Consider the following 18,346-nt stretch of genomic DNA (forward strand, 5'->3'; position numbering starts at 1 on the left):
CATGAAATACTGTACAACTACTATGGCTTCCGGTAGACTTTTGCGATATTATTTTGTAGTTTATTTGATTACATGATTTAAAATAAAAGATCTAAATTATTTTTTATTATGTCTCAAACCTAAAACTTAGGTGATGCAAAACTTTTGATCATAGCTGTAGGCTCAGCACTGAATGGTGACCATCCTTAAACTGCGTGTTTGCCAAGTTTTACCATGGTTAACTACAATTTTTTATTGCGTGTTTCTAAAAAAAAAAAAAAAAAACCTCTCACAATAGTAACAACCTAAAACCATGACAGACAGACCAACAATAAAGTATGTAATTTGAATGAATGAAACCCAGGGGGGAAAATGCCACACAAAAGTAGTTTTTACAACTAGCACTTAGCAAACTAAAGAGCAAACCCTCATGGTGACACTTTGTCCACTTTACGGATTACCTTTTGATGTGTGTTCTTTCCTGATCTTTGAATACTTATCTTCTGCATAGCTCCAGTTTTCATCAAGTGTTTGTACATTTCATTAAGTTTAGCTAGTGTTGTTGTTTTTAATTCTCTTTAAAGCCAGCCAGGAAATGTCACAGATACACGGTAGCATATACATTTCCTCTCATCTTGTCTTATTTCACATTCGGGATAAGCTGCCGGGCAGCCAGGCAGGCTATTCAACTGAAGAGACACATGTTTTTAGCTCGTCTTAATATGAGGTTTCCATCTAAAACAGGTCATCTGATACAGAAATATGAAGCAAACTTTACACTGCACCAGAAAGTCTATCCACAGTACATTTCCAATACAATTTTGTAAACCTTTCCTACAGAATGTAAATTCTTTTAATATCTAAAACTGCATGACAGCCTTCCCTGCCTAGTTCCATTTCCTATAAAGGAATGTGTGAAAATGGTATAAAAAAACTATTATTCTAATGTATCGTATTTAAAAAATAAAAAATTGTCATAAAGAAATGTAAAAGTATAACTAAGTCTAATGTTAAGATAATTATACTTTAATAAAGCAGGGATATAGCCTTCTATATGGCAATAACTTTATAATGGTATCAAAGTTTCCACTGACAATTTAACCAGTACAGGATTTTTATATACTTTTATAAGACATGTTCTGCCCCCTACTGTTTAAATTCTCTAGCTTTTCATTTAATCAATTGCACACATCTAACCAAAAGCAGTTTTTAATCAGTAAACTTTTTTTAAGATACAGAAATAAGATGTGGTTAAATTATTTAGTATTCATATATTTTTCTAAAAATACATCTGAATTAATATTATTCTAGTCTGTGTATCCACTCTATTGCCAGCAATACAAAAGGATACTTGATCCACAGTAGGCGTTTGATGGAGCTGGCACTTTCTAATGTACAGTCAAGACACTTTGGCTAAGCTACTTCATTACATAAGTCAATGTTTTATTTTTTCAACATTAACTAAAGTCCTAAAGTACTACACCAATTGCCTTTAAGAATTGCAATCAGCCAAGATCAAATTCTATCTGAGTACTTTAGCAAATACAAAGGCAGATATTTTTAGCTTTCTGTTTAGTACAATTATCTGAATTTCATAACCAATGGTGATATTCATAACCTTATTAAAATCATAAACTTCAACATTATTTCAAGGTTGGTAAACATTCTCAACCAGCAAAGATCACTGATTCCAAAGCAACATCAACTGAAGAAAACCTTCCTAGGTCAGTGGACCTTAAAATATTCCTAATCCTACACAAAAAATAAACTGACCTATAATAGCAATAACTCCCACTGTAAAGTGGAGAACTAGAGATTAATGCCAAATCCATGGCAAACTATTTAAAATATATATTTACAACAAGCATTAACCATTATTGCATTCTTTAGTACTATAGTCTTTGGACAACATGAAGTCCTGCTTTCTAAAAATGCTATAAAAAGGGCAGTCTATGTTTGTTCCTGGTCCATGCTGAAGATGAGGTAGCAGGTCTCCAGGTGGTCTGGCCCCAATTTGTGCTCGAACTGGGGCTGCAAATCACTCGCAGTCATACCCTTCAGGAAATGAGAACTGATTTCTTCATAAAGCATCTGACCGACATCATCTGCAAACACAATTTGACATGAATTACAGGAGCACTGTCCCACAGTGAGGTTCAGTTTTAATTAGTCAGTTTATTATCCTCCACTGGGATGCATATCCCTGTTAATAATATATAGGAGGCGGATGCACGTGCAGGTACACTGTGTTTTTACAGTACAGAATCTATTGAACTGATTATTCAGTTATGCTAATGCTTGCTAACAACCTTTAAATTACTGAATGTATAATAATCTGAGAGTATATAGAGCCGGTCTGTGTGACAAGTTCCATTTTTCCTGCACTTGCTTATTTACAAAATGTTGTTAATGTTTAATGTTTGTATTTCAAACAGCTACAAAAGTGAGTTACAATTGCACTTGAGTGTGCTATAATCCCTTCCCTGATTTGCTTTTTGTAGAGTGTGTTCTAGTAGAAATGTAAAAAAGTGGAAAAGAATCTCACATTCCTGTGCTCCTTCTCCTGATAACCGTTTACCTACTCCCACCAACTAAAACAAAGGAAAAGCTGCTCTGCTCTGTGCCATTACCTATACATTTATCTCGCAGTGCTTTTAAAGTGTCGGACAGCGCACCGCATTGTTCTCCTCCCCCCCTCTCCTCTTGGAAAGCGTAATTCTCTGCCATGACCTCCATGGCACTCCGGGCGTTGTTAAGAACCTCTGTGAGGTCATTTTCCTCCGGCTCCTCAAAGTCATCGGGGTACTCGCTCAAATCTACTTCATCGTAAGAAACTGTGATAAATAAAGGACAATACTTATCTTAGAATTTCTCTTTGAACTGTTAGATTGTTAAAGGTTGGGGACCTTCCCTTGCTACCTTACCTTCTAGCTCTTCAGGAATGTCTTCATTCTGCACAGAGGATGGCTCAGATGATTCATCCTCTATGTGCTCCTCTATTGAAGATAGACTATCCTGATCGTCAAAGTCTTCAGAATAGTCTGACACGTCTCCAACATTGGCAGCCTCTTCCTTCTCGTCTGACTCACAAGCATCCTCTTCATCTTCTTCTGATTCCTCTGTGAGGGATGGTGGAGCTGATTTAGGTCTGTGATGCTCTTTTTCTTTTTTCTTGTGAGCAATGGCACTTCTGCTGCGGGGTTCAATTGACGCTTGGGCACCCCCACTTTCACCACTGGGCTTAGTCAGATGTCTTGTTAGATGCATTTCTTGTTCCTTAATAAAAATCCCAAGATGCTCCTGCACGTAAGCCACATTGAGGATGCAACTAGCACTGGGTCTTTCCTCTGGGAGGGTGTTGAGCATCATTTTAATCAAACTATGTAGATTTTTAGAGTAGATCTCTGGCACCTTGCTGTATTCCCCTTTTACAATTTTATAGAACAGACTGATAAGGTTCTTGGCATCAAAAGGAGGTTTTAATGCACAAATCTCAAACAACAAACATCCAAGAGCCCAGATGTCTGACTTGGAGCTGTATGGTACATCCTGACAAAGCTCTGGGCTCAGATAGCTTGGAGTCCCCACACAAGTGCTTGCCATGTCCATAGTGTTATTCATGACTTTGGATATTCCAAAGTCTCCAAGCTTCACCATGCCCTTCTTTGTCAAGAAGACATTGGCTGTCTTGATGTCCCTGTGGAGTATTTTAACAGAGTGAATGTACTGCACAGCCATTGCTAATTGGACAAACCACCTCATCACCTCGTTCTCTGAAAGGTAACCTCTCCCCTCTTTGACACGGTCATCCAAAGTCCCACCATCACAGTAATCCATCACAATGTAAATATACTCATCTTCTGAGTCAAAGAAATGGTGATGGCAGGTAATGATGTGGGGATGCTTGAGCTTCCTCAGGATTTCAGCTTCTTGCAGAACCGCCTCTTTGCTTCTTGTCTTTCGAGAGGTGTCTATCTGTATCCTTTTGATTGCGAACAGCTTCTTTGTCTCTGTATGCTTCATCAAGAAGACTTCTGCACTGGCCCCCCTACCAATGGTAAGAACTTTCTCGTACATCTCCATGGCATTCGTCTGACTTTAGAACTTAGACAAACTAAGGCAAAAAAAAGAAATACATAATTTAATTAGATTTTTTTTATTTTACCAAATGCCAATTATATAACGTATGTATATACATCCAGTAAGTAGTAGATTCAAATTTAATTTGAATTGCCTTTTTTATGTTTGCAATCATTATCAGTGGTTCTGGGTGCTGAGACTGAATGGATTTCCACATTCCATTCAAATCATGGTGCTGGCAGAGTTTTAAGATCACACTGTCACACAATTTGAAATGAATGTAGAAGACTGTTCACTGCAGGACAGGATTCCCCAGACAAGCTCAATGCAAGCTCAAAGCCAGACAACGGTAGATTTAGAAAAATGGTAGTTACTCAATATTGGAGCAACACAACCCAGGACAACGGATAATAACTGCAATGCAAACAACATTACATAGTTAAAATGACATCTGAAAATACTTCCCTCTTGAAAATATAAAGCGTCTACAAGTGGAGATATCATTGTGTCTTTCCACCTGCCCCCTCAAGGTGAATCATTATGCAGTGCTGTCATTACTGTTAAAGCTTTTATAATGTGATTTAAAGGTATGTTATGTGGGTGTTTGTAGCAATACCATATCCCCATGGCAATAGCTAAAGCATTGGCCGCTAACTACTTAATTAAGCACATGCAGGTGTCAAAGGGGTCAGATTATCAATAATTTAAACACTTTTTTATACAAAATAATTAATAACTTTTTGAGACAGCAAATAATGTTAAACATACCTAATGACATAGGTATCTAAAGCATCTTAAAATACTACTGCTAATTATTATTATTATTATTATTATTATTATTATTATTATTATTATTATACATTGATTGGTTACTTGATGCACGAACAGTGGGTGAAATGGTACAGTGCTAGTTTTAATTAATTAGGCTACAGTTTACAGTAATAATCAGATGGCTAGATATGGCTGTCGAGTTTATGCTGTCTTGTTTATTGTATGCTCTCCACTCCATGTTGTTTTTTTTTTGTATTTTTTTAACAACAAATTGTGAAAAATAGGTACTGTACAAAACTTTGCAAATAAGGTATCAAAGTAATAGTACAATATTAAATGAAACATAGTACATTTACACAGTTCCGATCAGTACCGCAGTCTTTGTTATCTGTGTTTACATTATAGTACAAAGCTATACCTGTGAAGCTCGCTCCGCCCTCCTTGTACTTCCGGCGCAGGACCTAGCCACTGGAAATATGGTAACTTTAGCCAGTTTTATTAAAGTGAGCTAAACTTTGGAGTTGTTCGTGCACTCAAAGTGTCGGCAGTACAAGTGGCTTATCGGAATAGCATTCTGTATATAGGCTAATACACATTCCCTGGACCAAACAGCAACTCACATTATCCAGAAATTCAAGGTGCTAAGGCTTCGTGGCATCATATTCGGTAAAAGCATAATTGAAAAATGCTACCTGATTGTAGTTTTCAAAACACGGACATTTGTATGTGAAGATGTGACATCACTTGCCGTTCTAAACTAGTTCATTTCCTGCTGTACAACCTTTTCCAAATCTCCATGGTTACCAGCAGTTTAACAGCTATAGCCAGTTCTACAACCATGGCAACCGATATCGGTATACAGAGCAAGAGCTCCCAAGAAGCTTTTTTTTTATCTTTTAAAATGTGACAAATGGAGAGAAAAACAACAACAACTTAGTATTAGCAACAATTAAGACGTTTCACTAAAGGTGGCACGACACCCACTCACAAGGTGTGATTAACAAAAGCTATACATTTAAAAAAAAAAAAAAAAGGCTTAAAAACAAATATAACAGGACAAATAATACATATATCTTACCTGGACTGAGCATACATTTCACATAGCATCGTGGTTATTTAATGTATGTAGGTTATGTAGTTTTAATAAAGACATACTCAAAAAATGCGTCATGTTTGTTCAATCCTGGGCTCTGGCATTGTAGCAAGAATATGCATTCCAAAATTCTAAATAACATCACGTATTGTTAACGTGACTTCTACATGTGGGTATGGCATTTCACCTAGTAAAATACAAGGAAGTTCCTGCGATTGTTGTTTATTAACACGAGAGACGAGACGTCTCAGAGTCGAGATATCAGTTGCTGGCAGCTTATGCACCTGTTAAACACAGGTAAGGGGCGGGGTTTCATTTGTATTCAAGTTGCAATGCTTCCTGGACCTGTAGTTGTATGAGGATGAAGAAAGGCCAAGATGTTACTTATAAAATACCATAGTACCATCCATAACACCAGTACTGCATTGTAATGAAAGCTGTCACTTCTTATGAATATGAATTGTTATTCTTTGATAACCATTTATCTTAGTTTTCTTCTGGATATACTAATTCTTCAAGAACTCTAGTATAGATCCCCAACATATATTATTACTTACTGTACTGTAGGTCACAAGATGGGATTGTAGCTAGACCACTGCAAATATCTTCTATATAATACAGGATATCTTTGACCATTGACAGAAATTGACAGGCAGCACAGGGCGTGATTAAGTACCGGTAAGTGTTCAGCAACGTGTAGCTTTAAAATATCTGCCTCTCCTGAATTGAAGGTCTAGACAACAGGTAATGAATCATCGAGTGATATTGAAAACGGGGAGTACTGATAATGCTGTTTATGCTAATTAGATGGACGCATTAATTAAAATGAGTTCTGCTATAGGTCCCAATTGTGGCTGTAAAGCAAGAGCCTTTTTCTGAAGAGAAAAAAAATGCTTTTGCTACTGTGGCTCACTGGCACCATCTAGTGTTTGCTATGGAACAATGCAGTTAATTATTATTACTTTAAAAAAAAAATAGAGAGAATAATAGGCCAATGCACAGCATGAGAATGTATTATGTCTAGTATTATTAGCAATATTTTAAAGGCATCAATTATTGTACTTGGCTAACTTTGGCAAGATTTATAGTAAATATCGACATGAGCTCCCTTACAAGTAAACTAACTGCGCACAGGATGGCGCGCGTACTCTTTAGGGGTCCTTCTCTACGGACGTCGAAAAAAACGTCAGCGAGAAGACTAAACAGAAAATATATACATTTCATTTAGAATTACCGAGAAAAGCTTGAATACAACAGTCAATATTAAATACATATTTTCAGTTAATATTTATTTTATCAAGTTGACCACCTGGTAGATTTGCAATTTGTTTTCATTCGACCACATCTACGAACAGCTTTCTTCATGTCGGGTCCTCTTTAGTTCAAGATTTTGGGACAGCAGGTTTCTAGAACATTTAGTTATTGCCTGTTTTTGTTGAAATAAAAAAATGCCACCAAAAGGAAAGGGTGGCAAGGGGGGCAAAGGTTAGTCATTTTGAAAGATAGTTTTATATTAGTACATGCATTTTGTTTTTGATAGTCGTTACTTAGCGATACCACCCGTTTTTATTTTTAACAACACTGTAGTACGTCAGCCGATGAGTGGCGATCAGAACTTAACCTATTTTCTGTAGATCACTACATTAATTTAAGTTTCGTTACGATTGCGTTTTTGTTGTTTATAGAGTTCGTTTACATTCTGCAATTACAAAGATAGGCGTGTCGGGACTCATGCTTCCCTCCCCTTAAATTTGAACCTGCTTCCCACAATGCTGCTCAGGTTAAAATACATCTTAGTTCTAAAGTCAAGTTGTAGCTTTGTTTTAACACATTTAAAACGGGGTGTGACATTTGTTTTCAAATGCTGTTTTTGCTACTGATAACAGTTGTACAGGAAACGCCTCCCCATGTTCATTATTAATAATAAAAACGCTATGGGGCAAAATGCATTTAAGTAAATATACAAGCAGCTTCATTATGTCTGTATATCATGTTCGTTATTGTTTTCAGGGGGAGGTGCATCTGGAAGTGGCGACACTGAAAAAAAGGAAAAAGCACAAAAGGGAGGCACTGCAGTTAAGGTAAATAGCATCACATTAGAGCCATGAATGTGTCAATTGATAAGTCAGGCTACTACTAGCGACATTTTTGAGGTGTTGGAACACTCTTCATGAATAGAAGATTGTTCATGAAAGCGTTTTGTGCTTGCTAGTTGATATCGACGACTTACTCTGTACAACTGTTTTTTTTATTATTATTCTTTAGCTAGAAACAGGACCCACAGGAAATAAAAATGTATAGTGAGAAGTTGCAACAGTGCATGTTTTGTTTTCTCCACTAGATGTCGCCTTTTTCTTAGGTTTGAAAGGGTTTGCCTTTTCGGTCTATAAAAAAAAAATTAACCTGATAATTATTATGTTGTATCCAGAAAGAGGGAGAACTATTTAAAATAACAACTTGACTGGCTTAGCTATGGTATAAAACATACAATTGATTTGTTATGTTACACAACCCATTTTGTTCAATGCTTTTCTGTAGGTCAGGCACATCCTGTGTGAAAAGCATAGCAAATGTATGGAAGCCATGGAGAAAGTGAAGTCTGGTGTAAGGTTCAGCGAGGTCGCCGCGCAGTACAGTGAAGACAAAGCCAGACAAGGAGTAAGTTGTGGGAAGTGCACTTTAATTTAACCCTGCAGCACTAGGGTTGATCAGTGCGAATTCATATCCTGTGTGGTCCTTTCTTCAAGATCTCCCTTCAAAGCAATATTTTGATAATTTACCAGATGATTTTACAAAGAAAAAACTTCATATCCACACACTTTTTATGAACCATCTAACATTGTCTACCACGTGCACAGTTTAACTGCAGGGTATTTGAACAAAAAGACGCAATTGTTCAATTATATTTCAGGTATTTCTTATGAGTTTGTATTTTAGAGATTTAAGGAATTCATACTGAAGATGATGCTTGTGAATACATAACAACAATCAAACGAAATGCCATGTATTTTGTAGTAAGTGTTAGTATTTGTAAACTAGCTCTTTGTTTAGGCTTTTATTTAGTATATAAAAAAAAACAATCTCACTTTTTCATGTGTATATGGTTTTAATATTGACATTGAAGCAGTTTCAAAACTGTAAATAAAATCGCCAGTTGTAGTCTGGAGCCCAAGTGAAGATTTTTACTTTTTGTTTGTCCCCGAGAGGAATACAATTGTATTTGTCAGCCTGGTAGATGGACTCCAGGCAGGGTGTCAGTGGCAGATGAATGGCAGGGCTGAGCTATGACCCTCATTTAATAGTGAGGAGGACAACATAAACCTGTGGTCTGTGAATACTACTTGTTAGAAATTCAAGTGTCATGTATTATTTTGTTCATAATTATAATTTGTTTTCTTCTTGAAAATGTTGTTTAAAAAAGGCCAGGTTTAAGGTTACCATTGCACTGTTACAAACACTTTGATCTCGTGAAGGGCCAGCCCTTTGAATTAGCAGAATTGCTTAGGCAACATTAGGAACGGGTTGGGGATAGGGTTCTGAACATTCCTAATTACCACAATGATATGCTAAAACAGCTGCTTTAAAATGATCATGGTGAACACATTTCTGCAGGAAGGACATTGCAAACAGAAGGGAAAAAAACCACCCACAGATTGAAAAGATTAATCGAAGGGAATATATTGTATCTGCCGTGGAAAAAAGGGTTGTTACCACAACTTTCATATCGCCTGCAATTCAAATACCTTCCTCTAGATAGTTGTCGGCAGCAAACTGTTCTTGTGAAAGGCAACTTCCTTTACTAGTGATCACAAAGCTGGGGGATAAGGGTTGGGTATTTGTGGTTCAACCTTTACTTGAGATACTTAGCTGTATAGTGTTTCATTGTTCTTGTTGTCCCTATTACTGTTGAAGGATATGAATGTAGACATATTGACTAGAACAAACACAGCCAATGGTTCCAAACCTTGAGTGAAAGAGGGGCCGCTTAGATTTTTGTGATGTTTTCCAACCTGGGACGATAGATAATATTGGTATTTTAGATATTGTTGCAATATTATTGTTCTGTTTTGTTCTTTTTGCATCTAGCCCACTGTGCCATTGTTTGCAATATTCTCATTACTTACTGTTTAAGCTTCCTCATGGTCTCTGATTAGTTTTAGTTTTTTGTGACATTTACAAAGCAGCTGCAAGGTAACAGTCATTACTGTAGTTTAAAACTAAACAATAACTGAACAATAAGGGAAGTTATGTTTAGGAGTGTTTTGAAGAAGCCTTGGTTTTTACCTTCTATGCAGTGGGAGTCTTGTGTGTTACCCTGAGCCAGTTCAGGTTTGAGCACAAATACCAGTGTATTATGTGATGTCTTGCTGTGATGGAGTCACCCTTGACCGAGAGATGAGATTAAAAGCTCTATAAGTGCCAGCAAAGAAACCTGGCTCTCTTGGGCAGTGGTTGAGAAGCTTGTGCATGGCAGCCAGTTTGCACCCAGCCTCCGACCTGACACAGGAGAATTGTGTATAAAGTACAGTATGTTTCCTTGCTTCAGGAGGTCTGTGAAATGGTCACAAAGCTGGTGTAATTTTAATAATTTAAAAGAGGGAGTCACAATTGAACCGCGGTGTGTTTTCCTGTGTTTGGTAGGGTGATCTTGGCTGGATGACCAGAGGCTCAATGGTAGGACCTTTCCAAGAAGCAGCATTTGCCCTGCCGGTCAGCTCCATGGACAAACCTGTTTACACAGACCCCCCGGTGAAGACAAAGTTTGGCTACCACATCATCATGGTCGAAGGAAAGAAGTGAAGAACCAATATTATTTTATTATCATTTTTTGTACTTTCTATTGTAAAATATCATAAACCATACGTGGCAGTTAAGAACACTTGAAGGGATCGAAGAAAATAGAGTGAAAAAGTGTAAGAAACAGTTTATTGTGTTTTAAGATCTCATTCCTGTTATGGATTGTGTAATAATGAGCAAATGTTCAAAGCCCATTTAAAACAAGAAGACTATATACAGATACAGTCTATATATAGATATAACAAGGATGTGAGACCTGGAATTAGCTCTGGCTTAATCTCTTTTGATTATAAATGCAAACTTATAACATTGGGTTTACTTGTCTGTGTTTCAAAAAATGTGAGGCTGCACTTGGTCTGATTTCAGCTGGCAACGTTGTAAAATAAACACTTTCTACAGCAATTATTGAGACAAGGAACCAATGTGATACAAGAATGCAATGATCTGTAAGTATTGACAACAGCACTGCAAGAATAGAGAACAGTGCAACACTGTACTGCAGAGCTCTACTTACTCAACTTAGGCTGAACAGTAAATTCAATTAAACCTTATGAAGTACACCTATAACAGTGTTTTATTCTATTTCTATTTTTTAAATGTTAGTATACAAATATATGTAAAAAATAGTAACATAAAAACTATGCAGTAGAGAAAAAAGGATGTTTTTTTTTTTTTTTTGGCATATAGGTCAATATGCTCCATGCCTTTTACAGTCCTGCAATGTTGAAAATAAAGGCAACCGGGTCAATATAAGTCACTTTGGTGCATTTTGTCAGATACTAAAGAAACTGTTGCAACCCTAATCTCAGCATTTCAAGATAATTATTTCTGAGTAATGGTAGTAGCATTATCACTACCCATTTTCATTGTGATTAAAATCTCCCCCCCCCCCCATTAAATCAGGATATACATTTTTTTCAAGACATTGCAGATCAGTGATGCTCATGTTAACTGCCTCTTCTGGCAGTGGGAACCCACAGTGCTGCTAAGTGTAGTGTGCAAGTGTACCACACACTTTAACCAGCTCACAACTTCAAAGCATTGGTGACCTACTTTAATACCTGCTAAAGAAGTGGGCTGGGGTAAGATTTGAATGTGATTTATTTTTGTTTGATAGAAACAAAGGTGATTTATATTATAAACGATTATTTCTCTGTGGACCCAATCAGTTTTGTATTTGTAATCACTCCCAGTACCGTAGGTTTCAAGGTCTGAGTGCAGCTTGAGTGAAACATATACAGAAGAGGTGACAGGTCCTGTATTATAATGCAGTAAATCAATGGAGAACTGAGGATAGCTAGGATAGTGTTGTCCGAGTCTAAAGATCAGTGCCAGCAAGGCTTGAGTACTCGACTATACGGAAGCCTTTCAAGACCTTGTCTGTTCTCACGGGTACACTCTAAAACAGTGGTTTTCAACCTGTGGTACGCGTACCTTTACTGGTACGCGACAGGCTTGCCACTGGTACGCACCGACAGTTTATGATGATATGATTCCTAAAAAAACAATGCTCCCTCAGTCACACCATTGTAATGTATCAATCTGTTTGTACCACTGAATCGCAGAGAAATGAGAAATTATAATGCAGGGCTCCAGACTGTAAATGAAATGGTTACAAATGTAAAAACAAAAAAAAAACATTTGACAGCTGTTTTTTAGGGGTTAGGCACAATGTTGAAAACTGCTGTAAAAGATGGTCCTTGGCATTCTGTATATAACCACGTGGTTCTTACAGTATTTCAGTGGAACCCTTGTTATGTTTAGGTTATACAGTACTGTGCAAAAGTTTTAGGCAGGTGTGAAAAAATGCTGTAAAGTAAGAATGCTTTCAAAAATAGACATGTTAAGAGATTATATTTATCAATTAACTAAGTGCAAAGTGAGTGAACAGAAGAAAAATCTAAATCAAATCCATATTTGGTGAGACCACCCTTTGCCTTCAAAACAGCATCAATTCTTCTAGGTACACTTGCACAAAGTCAGGGATTTTGTAGGCATATAGTCAGGTGTATGATTAAACAATTATACCAAACAGGTGCTAATGATCATCAAGTCAATATGTAGGTTGAAACACAATCATTAACTGAAACAGAAACAGCTGTGTAGGAGGAATAAAACTGGGTGAGGAACAGCCAAACTCAGCTAAGAAGGTGAGGTTGCTGAAGACAGTTTACTGTCAAAAGTCATACACCATGGCAAGACTGAGCACAGCAACAACACACAAGGTAGTTATACTGCATCAGCAAGGTCTCTCCCAGGCAGAAATTTCAAGGCAGACAGGGGTTTCCAGATGTGCTGTCCAAGCTCTTTTGAAGAAGCACAAAGAAACGGGCAACGTTGAGGACCGTAGACGCAGTGGTTGGCCAAGGAAACTTACTGCAGCAGATGAAAGACACATCATGCTTACTTCCCTTCGCAATCGGAAGATGTCCAGCAGTGCCATCAGCTCAGAATTGGCAGAAAACAGTGGGACCATGATACACCCATCTGCTGTCCGGAGAAGTCTGGTCAGAAGTGGCCTTCATGGAAGACTTGTGGCCAAAAAGCCATACCTCTGACGTGGAAACAAGGCCAAGCGACTCAACTATGCACGAAAACACAGGAACTGGGGTGCAGAAAAATGGCAGCAGGTGCCCTGGACTGATGAGTCAAAATTTGAAATATTTGACTGTAGCAGAAGGCAGTTTGTTTGCCGAAGGGCTGGAGAGCGGTACACGAATGAGTGTCTGCAGGCAACAGTGAAGCATGGTGGAGTTTCCTTGCAAGTTTGGGGCTGCATTTCTGCAAATGGAGTTGGGGATTTGGTCAGAATTAATGGTCTCCTCAATGCTGAGAAGTACAGGCAGATACTTATCCATCATGCAATACCATCAGGGAGGCATTTGATTGGCCCCAAATTTATTCTGCAGCATGACAACGACCCCAAACATACAGCGAAAGTCATTAAGAACTATCTTCAGCGTAAAGAAGAACAAGGAGTCCTGGAAGTGATGGTATGGCCCCCACAGAGCCCTGATCTCAACATCATCAAGTCTGTCTGGGATTACACGAAGAGAGAGAAGCAACTGAGGCTGCCTAAATCCACAGAAGAACTGTGGTTAGTTCTCCAAGATGTTTGGGCCAACCTACCTGCCGAGTTCCTTCAAAAACTGTGTGCAAGTGTACCTAGAAGAACTGATGCTGTTTTGAAGGGTGGTCACACCAAATATTGATTTGATGTAGATTTTTCTTCTGTTCACTCACTTTGCATTTTGTTAATTGATAAATATAAACTATTAACATGTCTATTTTTGAAAGCATTCATACTTTACAGCATTTTTTCACACCTGCCTAAAACTTTTGCACAGTACTGTATATAAAAAACATTCGCCTATAGTGAACAGGAGCTTTCAATATGATGGGTTCCATATAAAAGTAAAAGGTTCTAAATGGAACCAACAATTTGATGATTCACATGTAACCTCTAATTAAAGGCTCTAAATATGAAGCATTTGGAACTCCAAATTGGATTATATAATAGAATGGTTGAACACAACAAGGGTTCTAGAGGAAACTTGAAGGATCCTGTTTTCTATATAGAACTTTCAGAAAAAAATGCTTCAGGCCACCATACAAGAGTTGGTTTACGAGGAAGATCCAGACACAAAGCATTGACAGAACGGCCACTCATTAACTATATTAAACCATGTTTATTCTCTTCTGTGAACATGATTAGGCTAAACTAGAATGTAAATAATCGAGCAACATGACCTAAACTTGAGATACAAACTAACAAAAGGATTCAGATTTGACTTTGGGAATCTGCTCAAGCTTCTAAGTGTCCTAGACTTTCTTACAGGGGTCCCTTTCCTAAACAATCTAGACTTCCTCTGTAACTGTCTGCACTGTAACAGTGGGGCATATGAATGATACTTTGCTCAATATTTTCTCAGAATGGGTCATGTCCAGCACGGAGTACTGGTGCTGTAATAGAAGAGGGCCGACAACAGGTGTTATACACAGTTAAAACAAAAAAAAAAAAACATCTTCAGATATGAAGTGGTCCTTTAAAAATAGAAACAGCTGAGAAGGGTCGTTGGAGGCGCAGTTATCATCTTAACGTCTATTGGCTGTAAAAGATGGAGTCAGATGACGTAATATTTCCGGGTTTTCTCCCTTTCCCCGGAAGATGAGAGGGTACTGTCGGTCATTTACTTTTTCTTCAGCGCAAGACTGAGATCTGCTGCATGCGTGAGTCAGCTTTGTAGGTACGGTAAGAGAAAGACGGCTGTGACAACTTTGTAGTATATCTTATTAGTGCATCTTAAATACAAGTTAATTTTCATGAAATGTAGAGTATAATCAAATCCATGTGTACAATTATGGATTGCAACTTTTGTGCACCGCATATACATCACTTGCAATGTTCCCTTATACCTCATGTCATGTATTTATTTTCTGCTAGTGGTGTATTTATTTTAATCTTGGTTTTATCATACCACTACCAGAAGCTGGTATTGTATTTTGTACGTCATTTAATGACGTCGCCAGCAATGTTGCTTGTATGTCAAGGAAGTGTGTCAACATGTTGAATACATATAAAAAATAAACATGATGACAGACTCGATGTCGTTAATGCAATGTTGAGCCAATTTCGCCCGTACCTTAGCATGTTAAATTCGCCGTGCACAATTTGATTTGTGCTTTGTGTTTATGTGGGCTTTTTGAAAACTGATAAATGTAAGCAGATCTCGTTTCGAACATAATTTAGCCAGATTGGTTAAATATTCCATTGACGACATCGAGTCTGCTGTGAAGGGTAAATTAAATGTAAAATGTTGGTACAATACTGTTAACGTTGTTCCAAATAATCTGGTAATGATAGTATACAAAGGGATGTTTGTATATATTTAAAGACTAGGCGAATTATGTAATCTTGTATTCGATTACAGTGCTTTCATTTAATTTAACTGGCATCTGTCCCGAGAGCTGAAGTAGTTACAGGTTAATTATAGATTGTGCAGGAGGTGTGTATAAAGTAATACGTGCAATTCATTTTGAGTGAATAGATTTAGAAGTCTTATTGAACACTATTTGATCATGTACTCAAAAGGAATAAGAACATAAAAAAACGGGAAGAACAAATACAAGCCTTTTCATTGCAACGATGGATTTAAATGATAAAAAGCTATGTAACCGCTGTCGCATAAGAACAATACCTACACATGGTTTCAATAGTGAAGTCAGACCACATGTTGGTCTCTGCATTAAAAATGGAACAGATGTCTCTGATTGCCTCATCCAAAAGGTTACTATTGTTCAGAAACCTAAAGAAAATAAGACCTGTTTTTATTTTACAACTTTATAATCTTTACAGTCAGCGAGTTGTTCATAGTCTCCTTTCCATTACATGTTTATTATATTTACTATTTAAATGCACAAAATATGTTGTCTTAAAGGTTTGCTTTGGTAAAGGACGTTCGTGTGACAGTAGGGCCTTGAGAATGCTTTGAAAATAAGTTGTAGTCAGTTACAGTGGTCTATCTAAAATATGTCTATTGATGGTTGGTTTTAAAATATGCTGTCACTTCTGAGACACTTCCTTGAAAAAGTAATTTTAATAGGTCATATATTCAAGTCTGTCATATTTGCAGTCTTCTCCATCGTGAATGAAACTGATGTGCAGCATGTACTGTATAAATGCTGCTTTATATATTGCATAATATCTGTCAGGGATGCCATTTGCATATGTAATTTTGATCAATAATGTTGTCTCTGCTGAAACGGATTAATTAAAGTGGTCATTAGACAGATGGTCAGTTATAGACTTCTCTATACACTGTATTGGCTTTAATTAGAGCATGTCTTATAAAACCTTTTGCTCTTTCTGTGCCTGCTGTAGACAGCGTTATCTTTGTTGCACGCTTGGATGAGCGAGTTCATTTTACCATCTTCTCCTGAAGACAGGAGAGGTTACTATCGGTCACCATCACCAGCAGTCACAGAAACAAGGAGGTGCTTCTCATGTGATGTCAGACTGAGACCTAGTTCAGTCTATAGTCAGAGTATTTGTGTGTGAGGAGATGGAGGAATCATTAGTTAACACAGCTTTTTGTTTCATGCAATCATGATCTTATATGCTACACTAAGGCCTAATCAGTATATTGTCTCATAAGGAAATTATATTACTTGAGTTTGATTGGTGAGTGTCCATTTCGATTGTAACGGCATTTTGTGGCAGCTGGCTACTGCTGTGTTCTTTTGTTGTGCCTGCAGCTGACAGGTGGGTGAGATCTCAGAACAGTGGCATCTAGACAGCTGTATCCCTTATCTTTTAGCAGGCACTGTTGTCACTATGCTTAGCTCAAACGGGCTTTTCTGTAACAAACTGCAGCAGTTTTTTGTGATGCTGGTGAATTCAATGCTCGGGATATATGAAGGATGATGCATCGGGTGCTACAGTAAGTTAAGAGCCTCAAACACACTTCCAAACTCAGCAGGATCCAAACCTAGGCTTCCTGACAGGTTTGGATCAGCATAACTAAAGCAAACCATCTAAACACAATCCCTCATAATGCAACCCCAACACTGCTGAATTTACAACTTTTCACGTAAAACCTGTTTGCGAGACCCGGTCTACAATTATAATTTCATGCAAATTATCTTGTTTAAAAAGAAAAAAAATAAAAAAAAATCATTACATTAGCATTTTAACTTCTGAAAATAAAATCATTGCAGAATGTTTGTATTCTTTTTAGATTTTAAAACTAATAAGAAACTATTTATTTCAAGCAAACCCTGTAATGAAATGTCTGAGCCTGATTCCGGCTCCAGCAAACCAAGACTTTTGTCTTGCAAAGTGAATGAATGGTAACGCAGGAGTGGTGTTTGAAGTGCTTTATAGCCTTTAAAAATGCAGGGATTATCTTCTCTTACAGTATCACTGGCCACTCTACTTTAGTTAATAGGGTAAAGTTACAGGAATGCACTTATGCAGTCATGAAGTTGATGAAAGGCACTTCCATCATAATAAAAGATGGTGAAGCTGTAACTCATGACTTACTGAAAGAAGGTTTTATTAAGTGTTTTTTGATGGATCAAATAAAGTGGTGTGTGGATGGCACAGGTCTAGACAAACCAAACCGTGTAATCCTTTAAAGAAAATAATAAAACATTCAATAAATAACAGATATTTTGTTAATGTCCATTGTCTTCTTCCTTTTACGGCTTTGTGTTTTCATTGTGACTTAACTACAGGGAAGGCAAATTCATCTATACTGGAAATGTGACAGCCATCAGAACAAATACTGAAGTTGGTACCTGCTGTTTGCTCATGGGATGCTGTGGGCAGTACAGACATTTAGCCAATAAAACATAACCTTTGTGTTATATACTGAATTGTATAAATCAGATACAGAGGTATACTCGATATTTACGTTGCACTGGCTGATAAACATTTAGTACATTGTGAATTGCGTTGTATACATGGCTAAATGACATTTAAGTACAGTAGATAAGGAATTTACATGTATGATTGTTATAAACATTGCACAATAAGATGTCAATATGTATATAAGGAAGGGTTTGTACTGTAGTTGCAACATTGACCTTGCTAGGTTGGGAATGACCAGAATACAATGTACTGTA

General features: G+C 37.3%; 3 protein-coding genes across 11 annotated transcripts in view; 2 read left to right on the top strand and 1 right to left on the bottom strand.

Annotated features, from left to right (window-relative positions):
• Nucleotides 1–984: 984 nt before the first annotated feature.
• On the bottom strand, nt 985–7,322 carry LOC117412108 (serine/threonine-protein kinase Nek4-like). 6 transcript variants are annotated; one of them, XM_059001193.1, is made up of 4 exons: nt 7,233–7,322; nt 2,904–4,093; nt 2,610–2,813; nt 985–2,084 (listed from the first exon to the last, which is right to left on the bottom strand). In XM_059001193.1, exons 2-4 carry the CDS (start codon nt 4,060–4,062, stop codon nt 1,930–1,932), a joined length of 1,518 nt encoding a protein of 505 aa, XP_058857176.1. In that variant the 5' UTR covers nt 4,063–4,093; nt 7,233–7,322; the 3' UTR covers nt 985–1,929. The 6 variants fall into 6 exon arrangements, with proteins under 6 accessions (XP_058857176.1, XP_058857175.1, XP_033876001.3 ...); XM_059001192.1 differs by lacking the exon at nt 7,233–7,322 and adding an exon at nt 6,481–6,795; XM_034020110.3 differs by lacking the exon at nt 7,233–7,322 and adding an exon at nt 5,909–6,337.
• On the top strand, nt 7,260–11,029 carry LOC117430825 (peptidyl-prolyl cis-trans isomerase NIMA-interacting 4). The gene is made up of 4 exons (XM_034051323.2): nt 7,260–7,408; nt 7,934–8,004; nt 8,462–8,581; nt 10,565–11,029. The coding sequence occupies exons 1-4, from the start codon at nt 7,372–7,374 to the stop codon at nt 10,721–10,723; spliced, it is 387 nt and encodes a 128-aa protein (XP_033907214.1). The 5' UTR covers nt 7,260–7,371; the 3' UTR covers nt 10,724–11,029.
• A 3,824-nt stretch (nt 11,030–14,853) lies between these two features.
• The window catches only part of LOC117430544 (long-chain-fatty-acid--CoA ligase 4-like), a 32,191-nt gene continuing 28,698 nt past the window's right edge, over nt 14,854–18,346 (top strand). For all 4 annotated transcript variants that reach the window (XM_059001454.1, XM_059001457.1, XM_059001456.1 and 1 more), the window contains exon 1: nt 14,854–14,967. The gene's annotated coding sequence lies outside the window, so the exon portion shown is untranslated. The remainder of the gene's footprint in view (nt 14,968–18,346) is intronic.

This window comes from Acipenser ruthenus, chromosome 26 (assembly GCF_902713425.1).
Source record: "Acipenser ruthenus chromosome 26, fAciRut3.2 maternal haplotype, whole genome shotgun sequence".
NCBI lineage: Eukaryota > Metazoa > Chordata > Actinopteri > Acipenseriformes > Acipenseridae > Acipenser > Acipenser ruthenus.

Bases quoted from the DNA above. Each gene is read 5' to 3' on its own strand.
- LOC117412108 (XM_059001193.1), bottom strand. From the start codon at position 4,062: ATGGAGATGTACGAGAAAGTTCTTACCATTGGTAGGGGGGCCAGTGCA. The intron at 2,814-2,903 runs GTAAGGTAGCAA...TATTTATCACAG, and splicing joins CATTCCTGAAGAGCTAGAAG to TTTCTTACGATGAAGTAGAT. The intron at 2,085-2,609 runs GTAATGGCACAG...TTGTGTTTGCAG, and splicing joins ACTGCGAGATAAATGTATAG to ATGATGTCGGTCAGATGCTT.
- LOC117430825 (XM_034051323.2), top strand. From the start codon at position 7,372: ATGCCACCAAAAGGAAAGGGTGGCAAGGGGGGCAAAG. The intron at 7,409-7,933 runs GTTAGTCATTTT...TATTGTTTTCAG, and splicing joins GGGTGGCAAGGGGGGCAAAG to GGGGAGGTGCATCTGGAAGT. The intron at 8,582-10,564 runs GTAAGTTGTGGG...TGTGTTTGGTAG, and splicing joins AAGACAAAGCCAGACAAGGA to GGTGATCTTGGCTGGATGAC.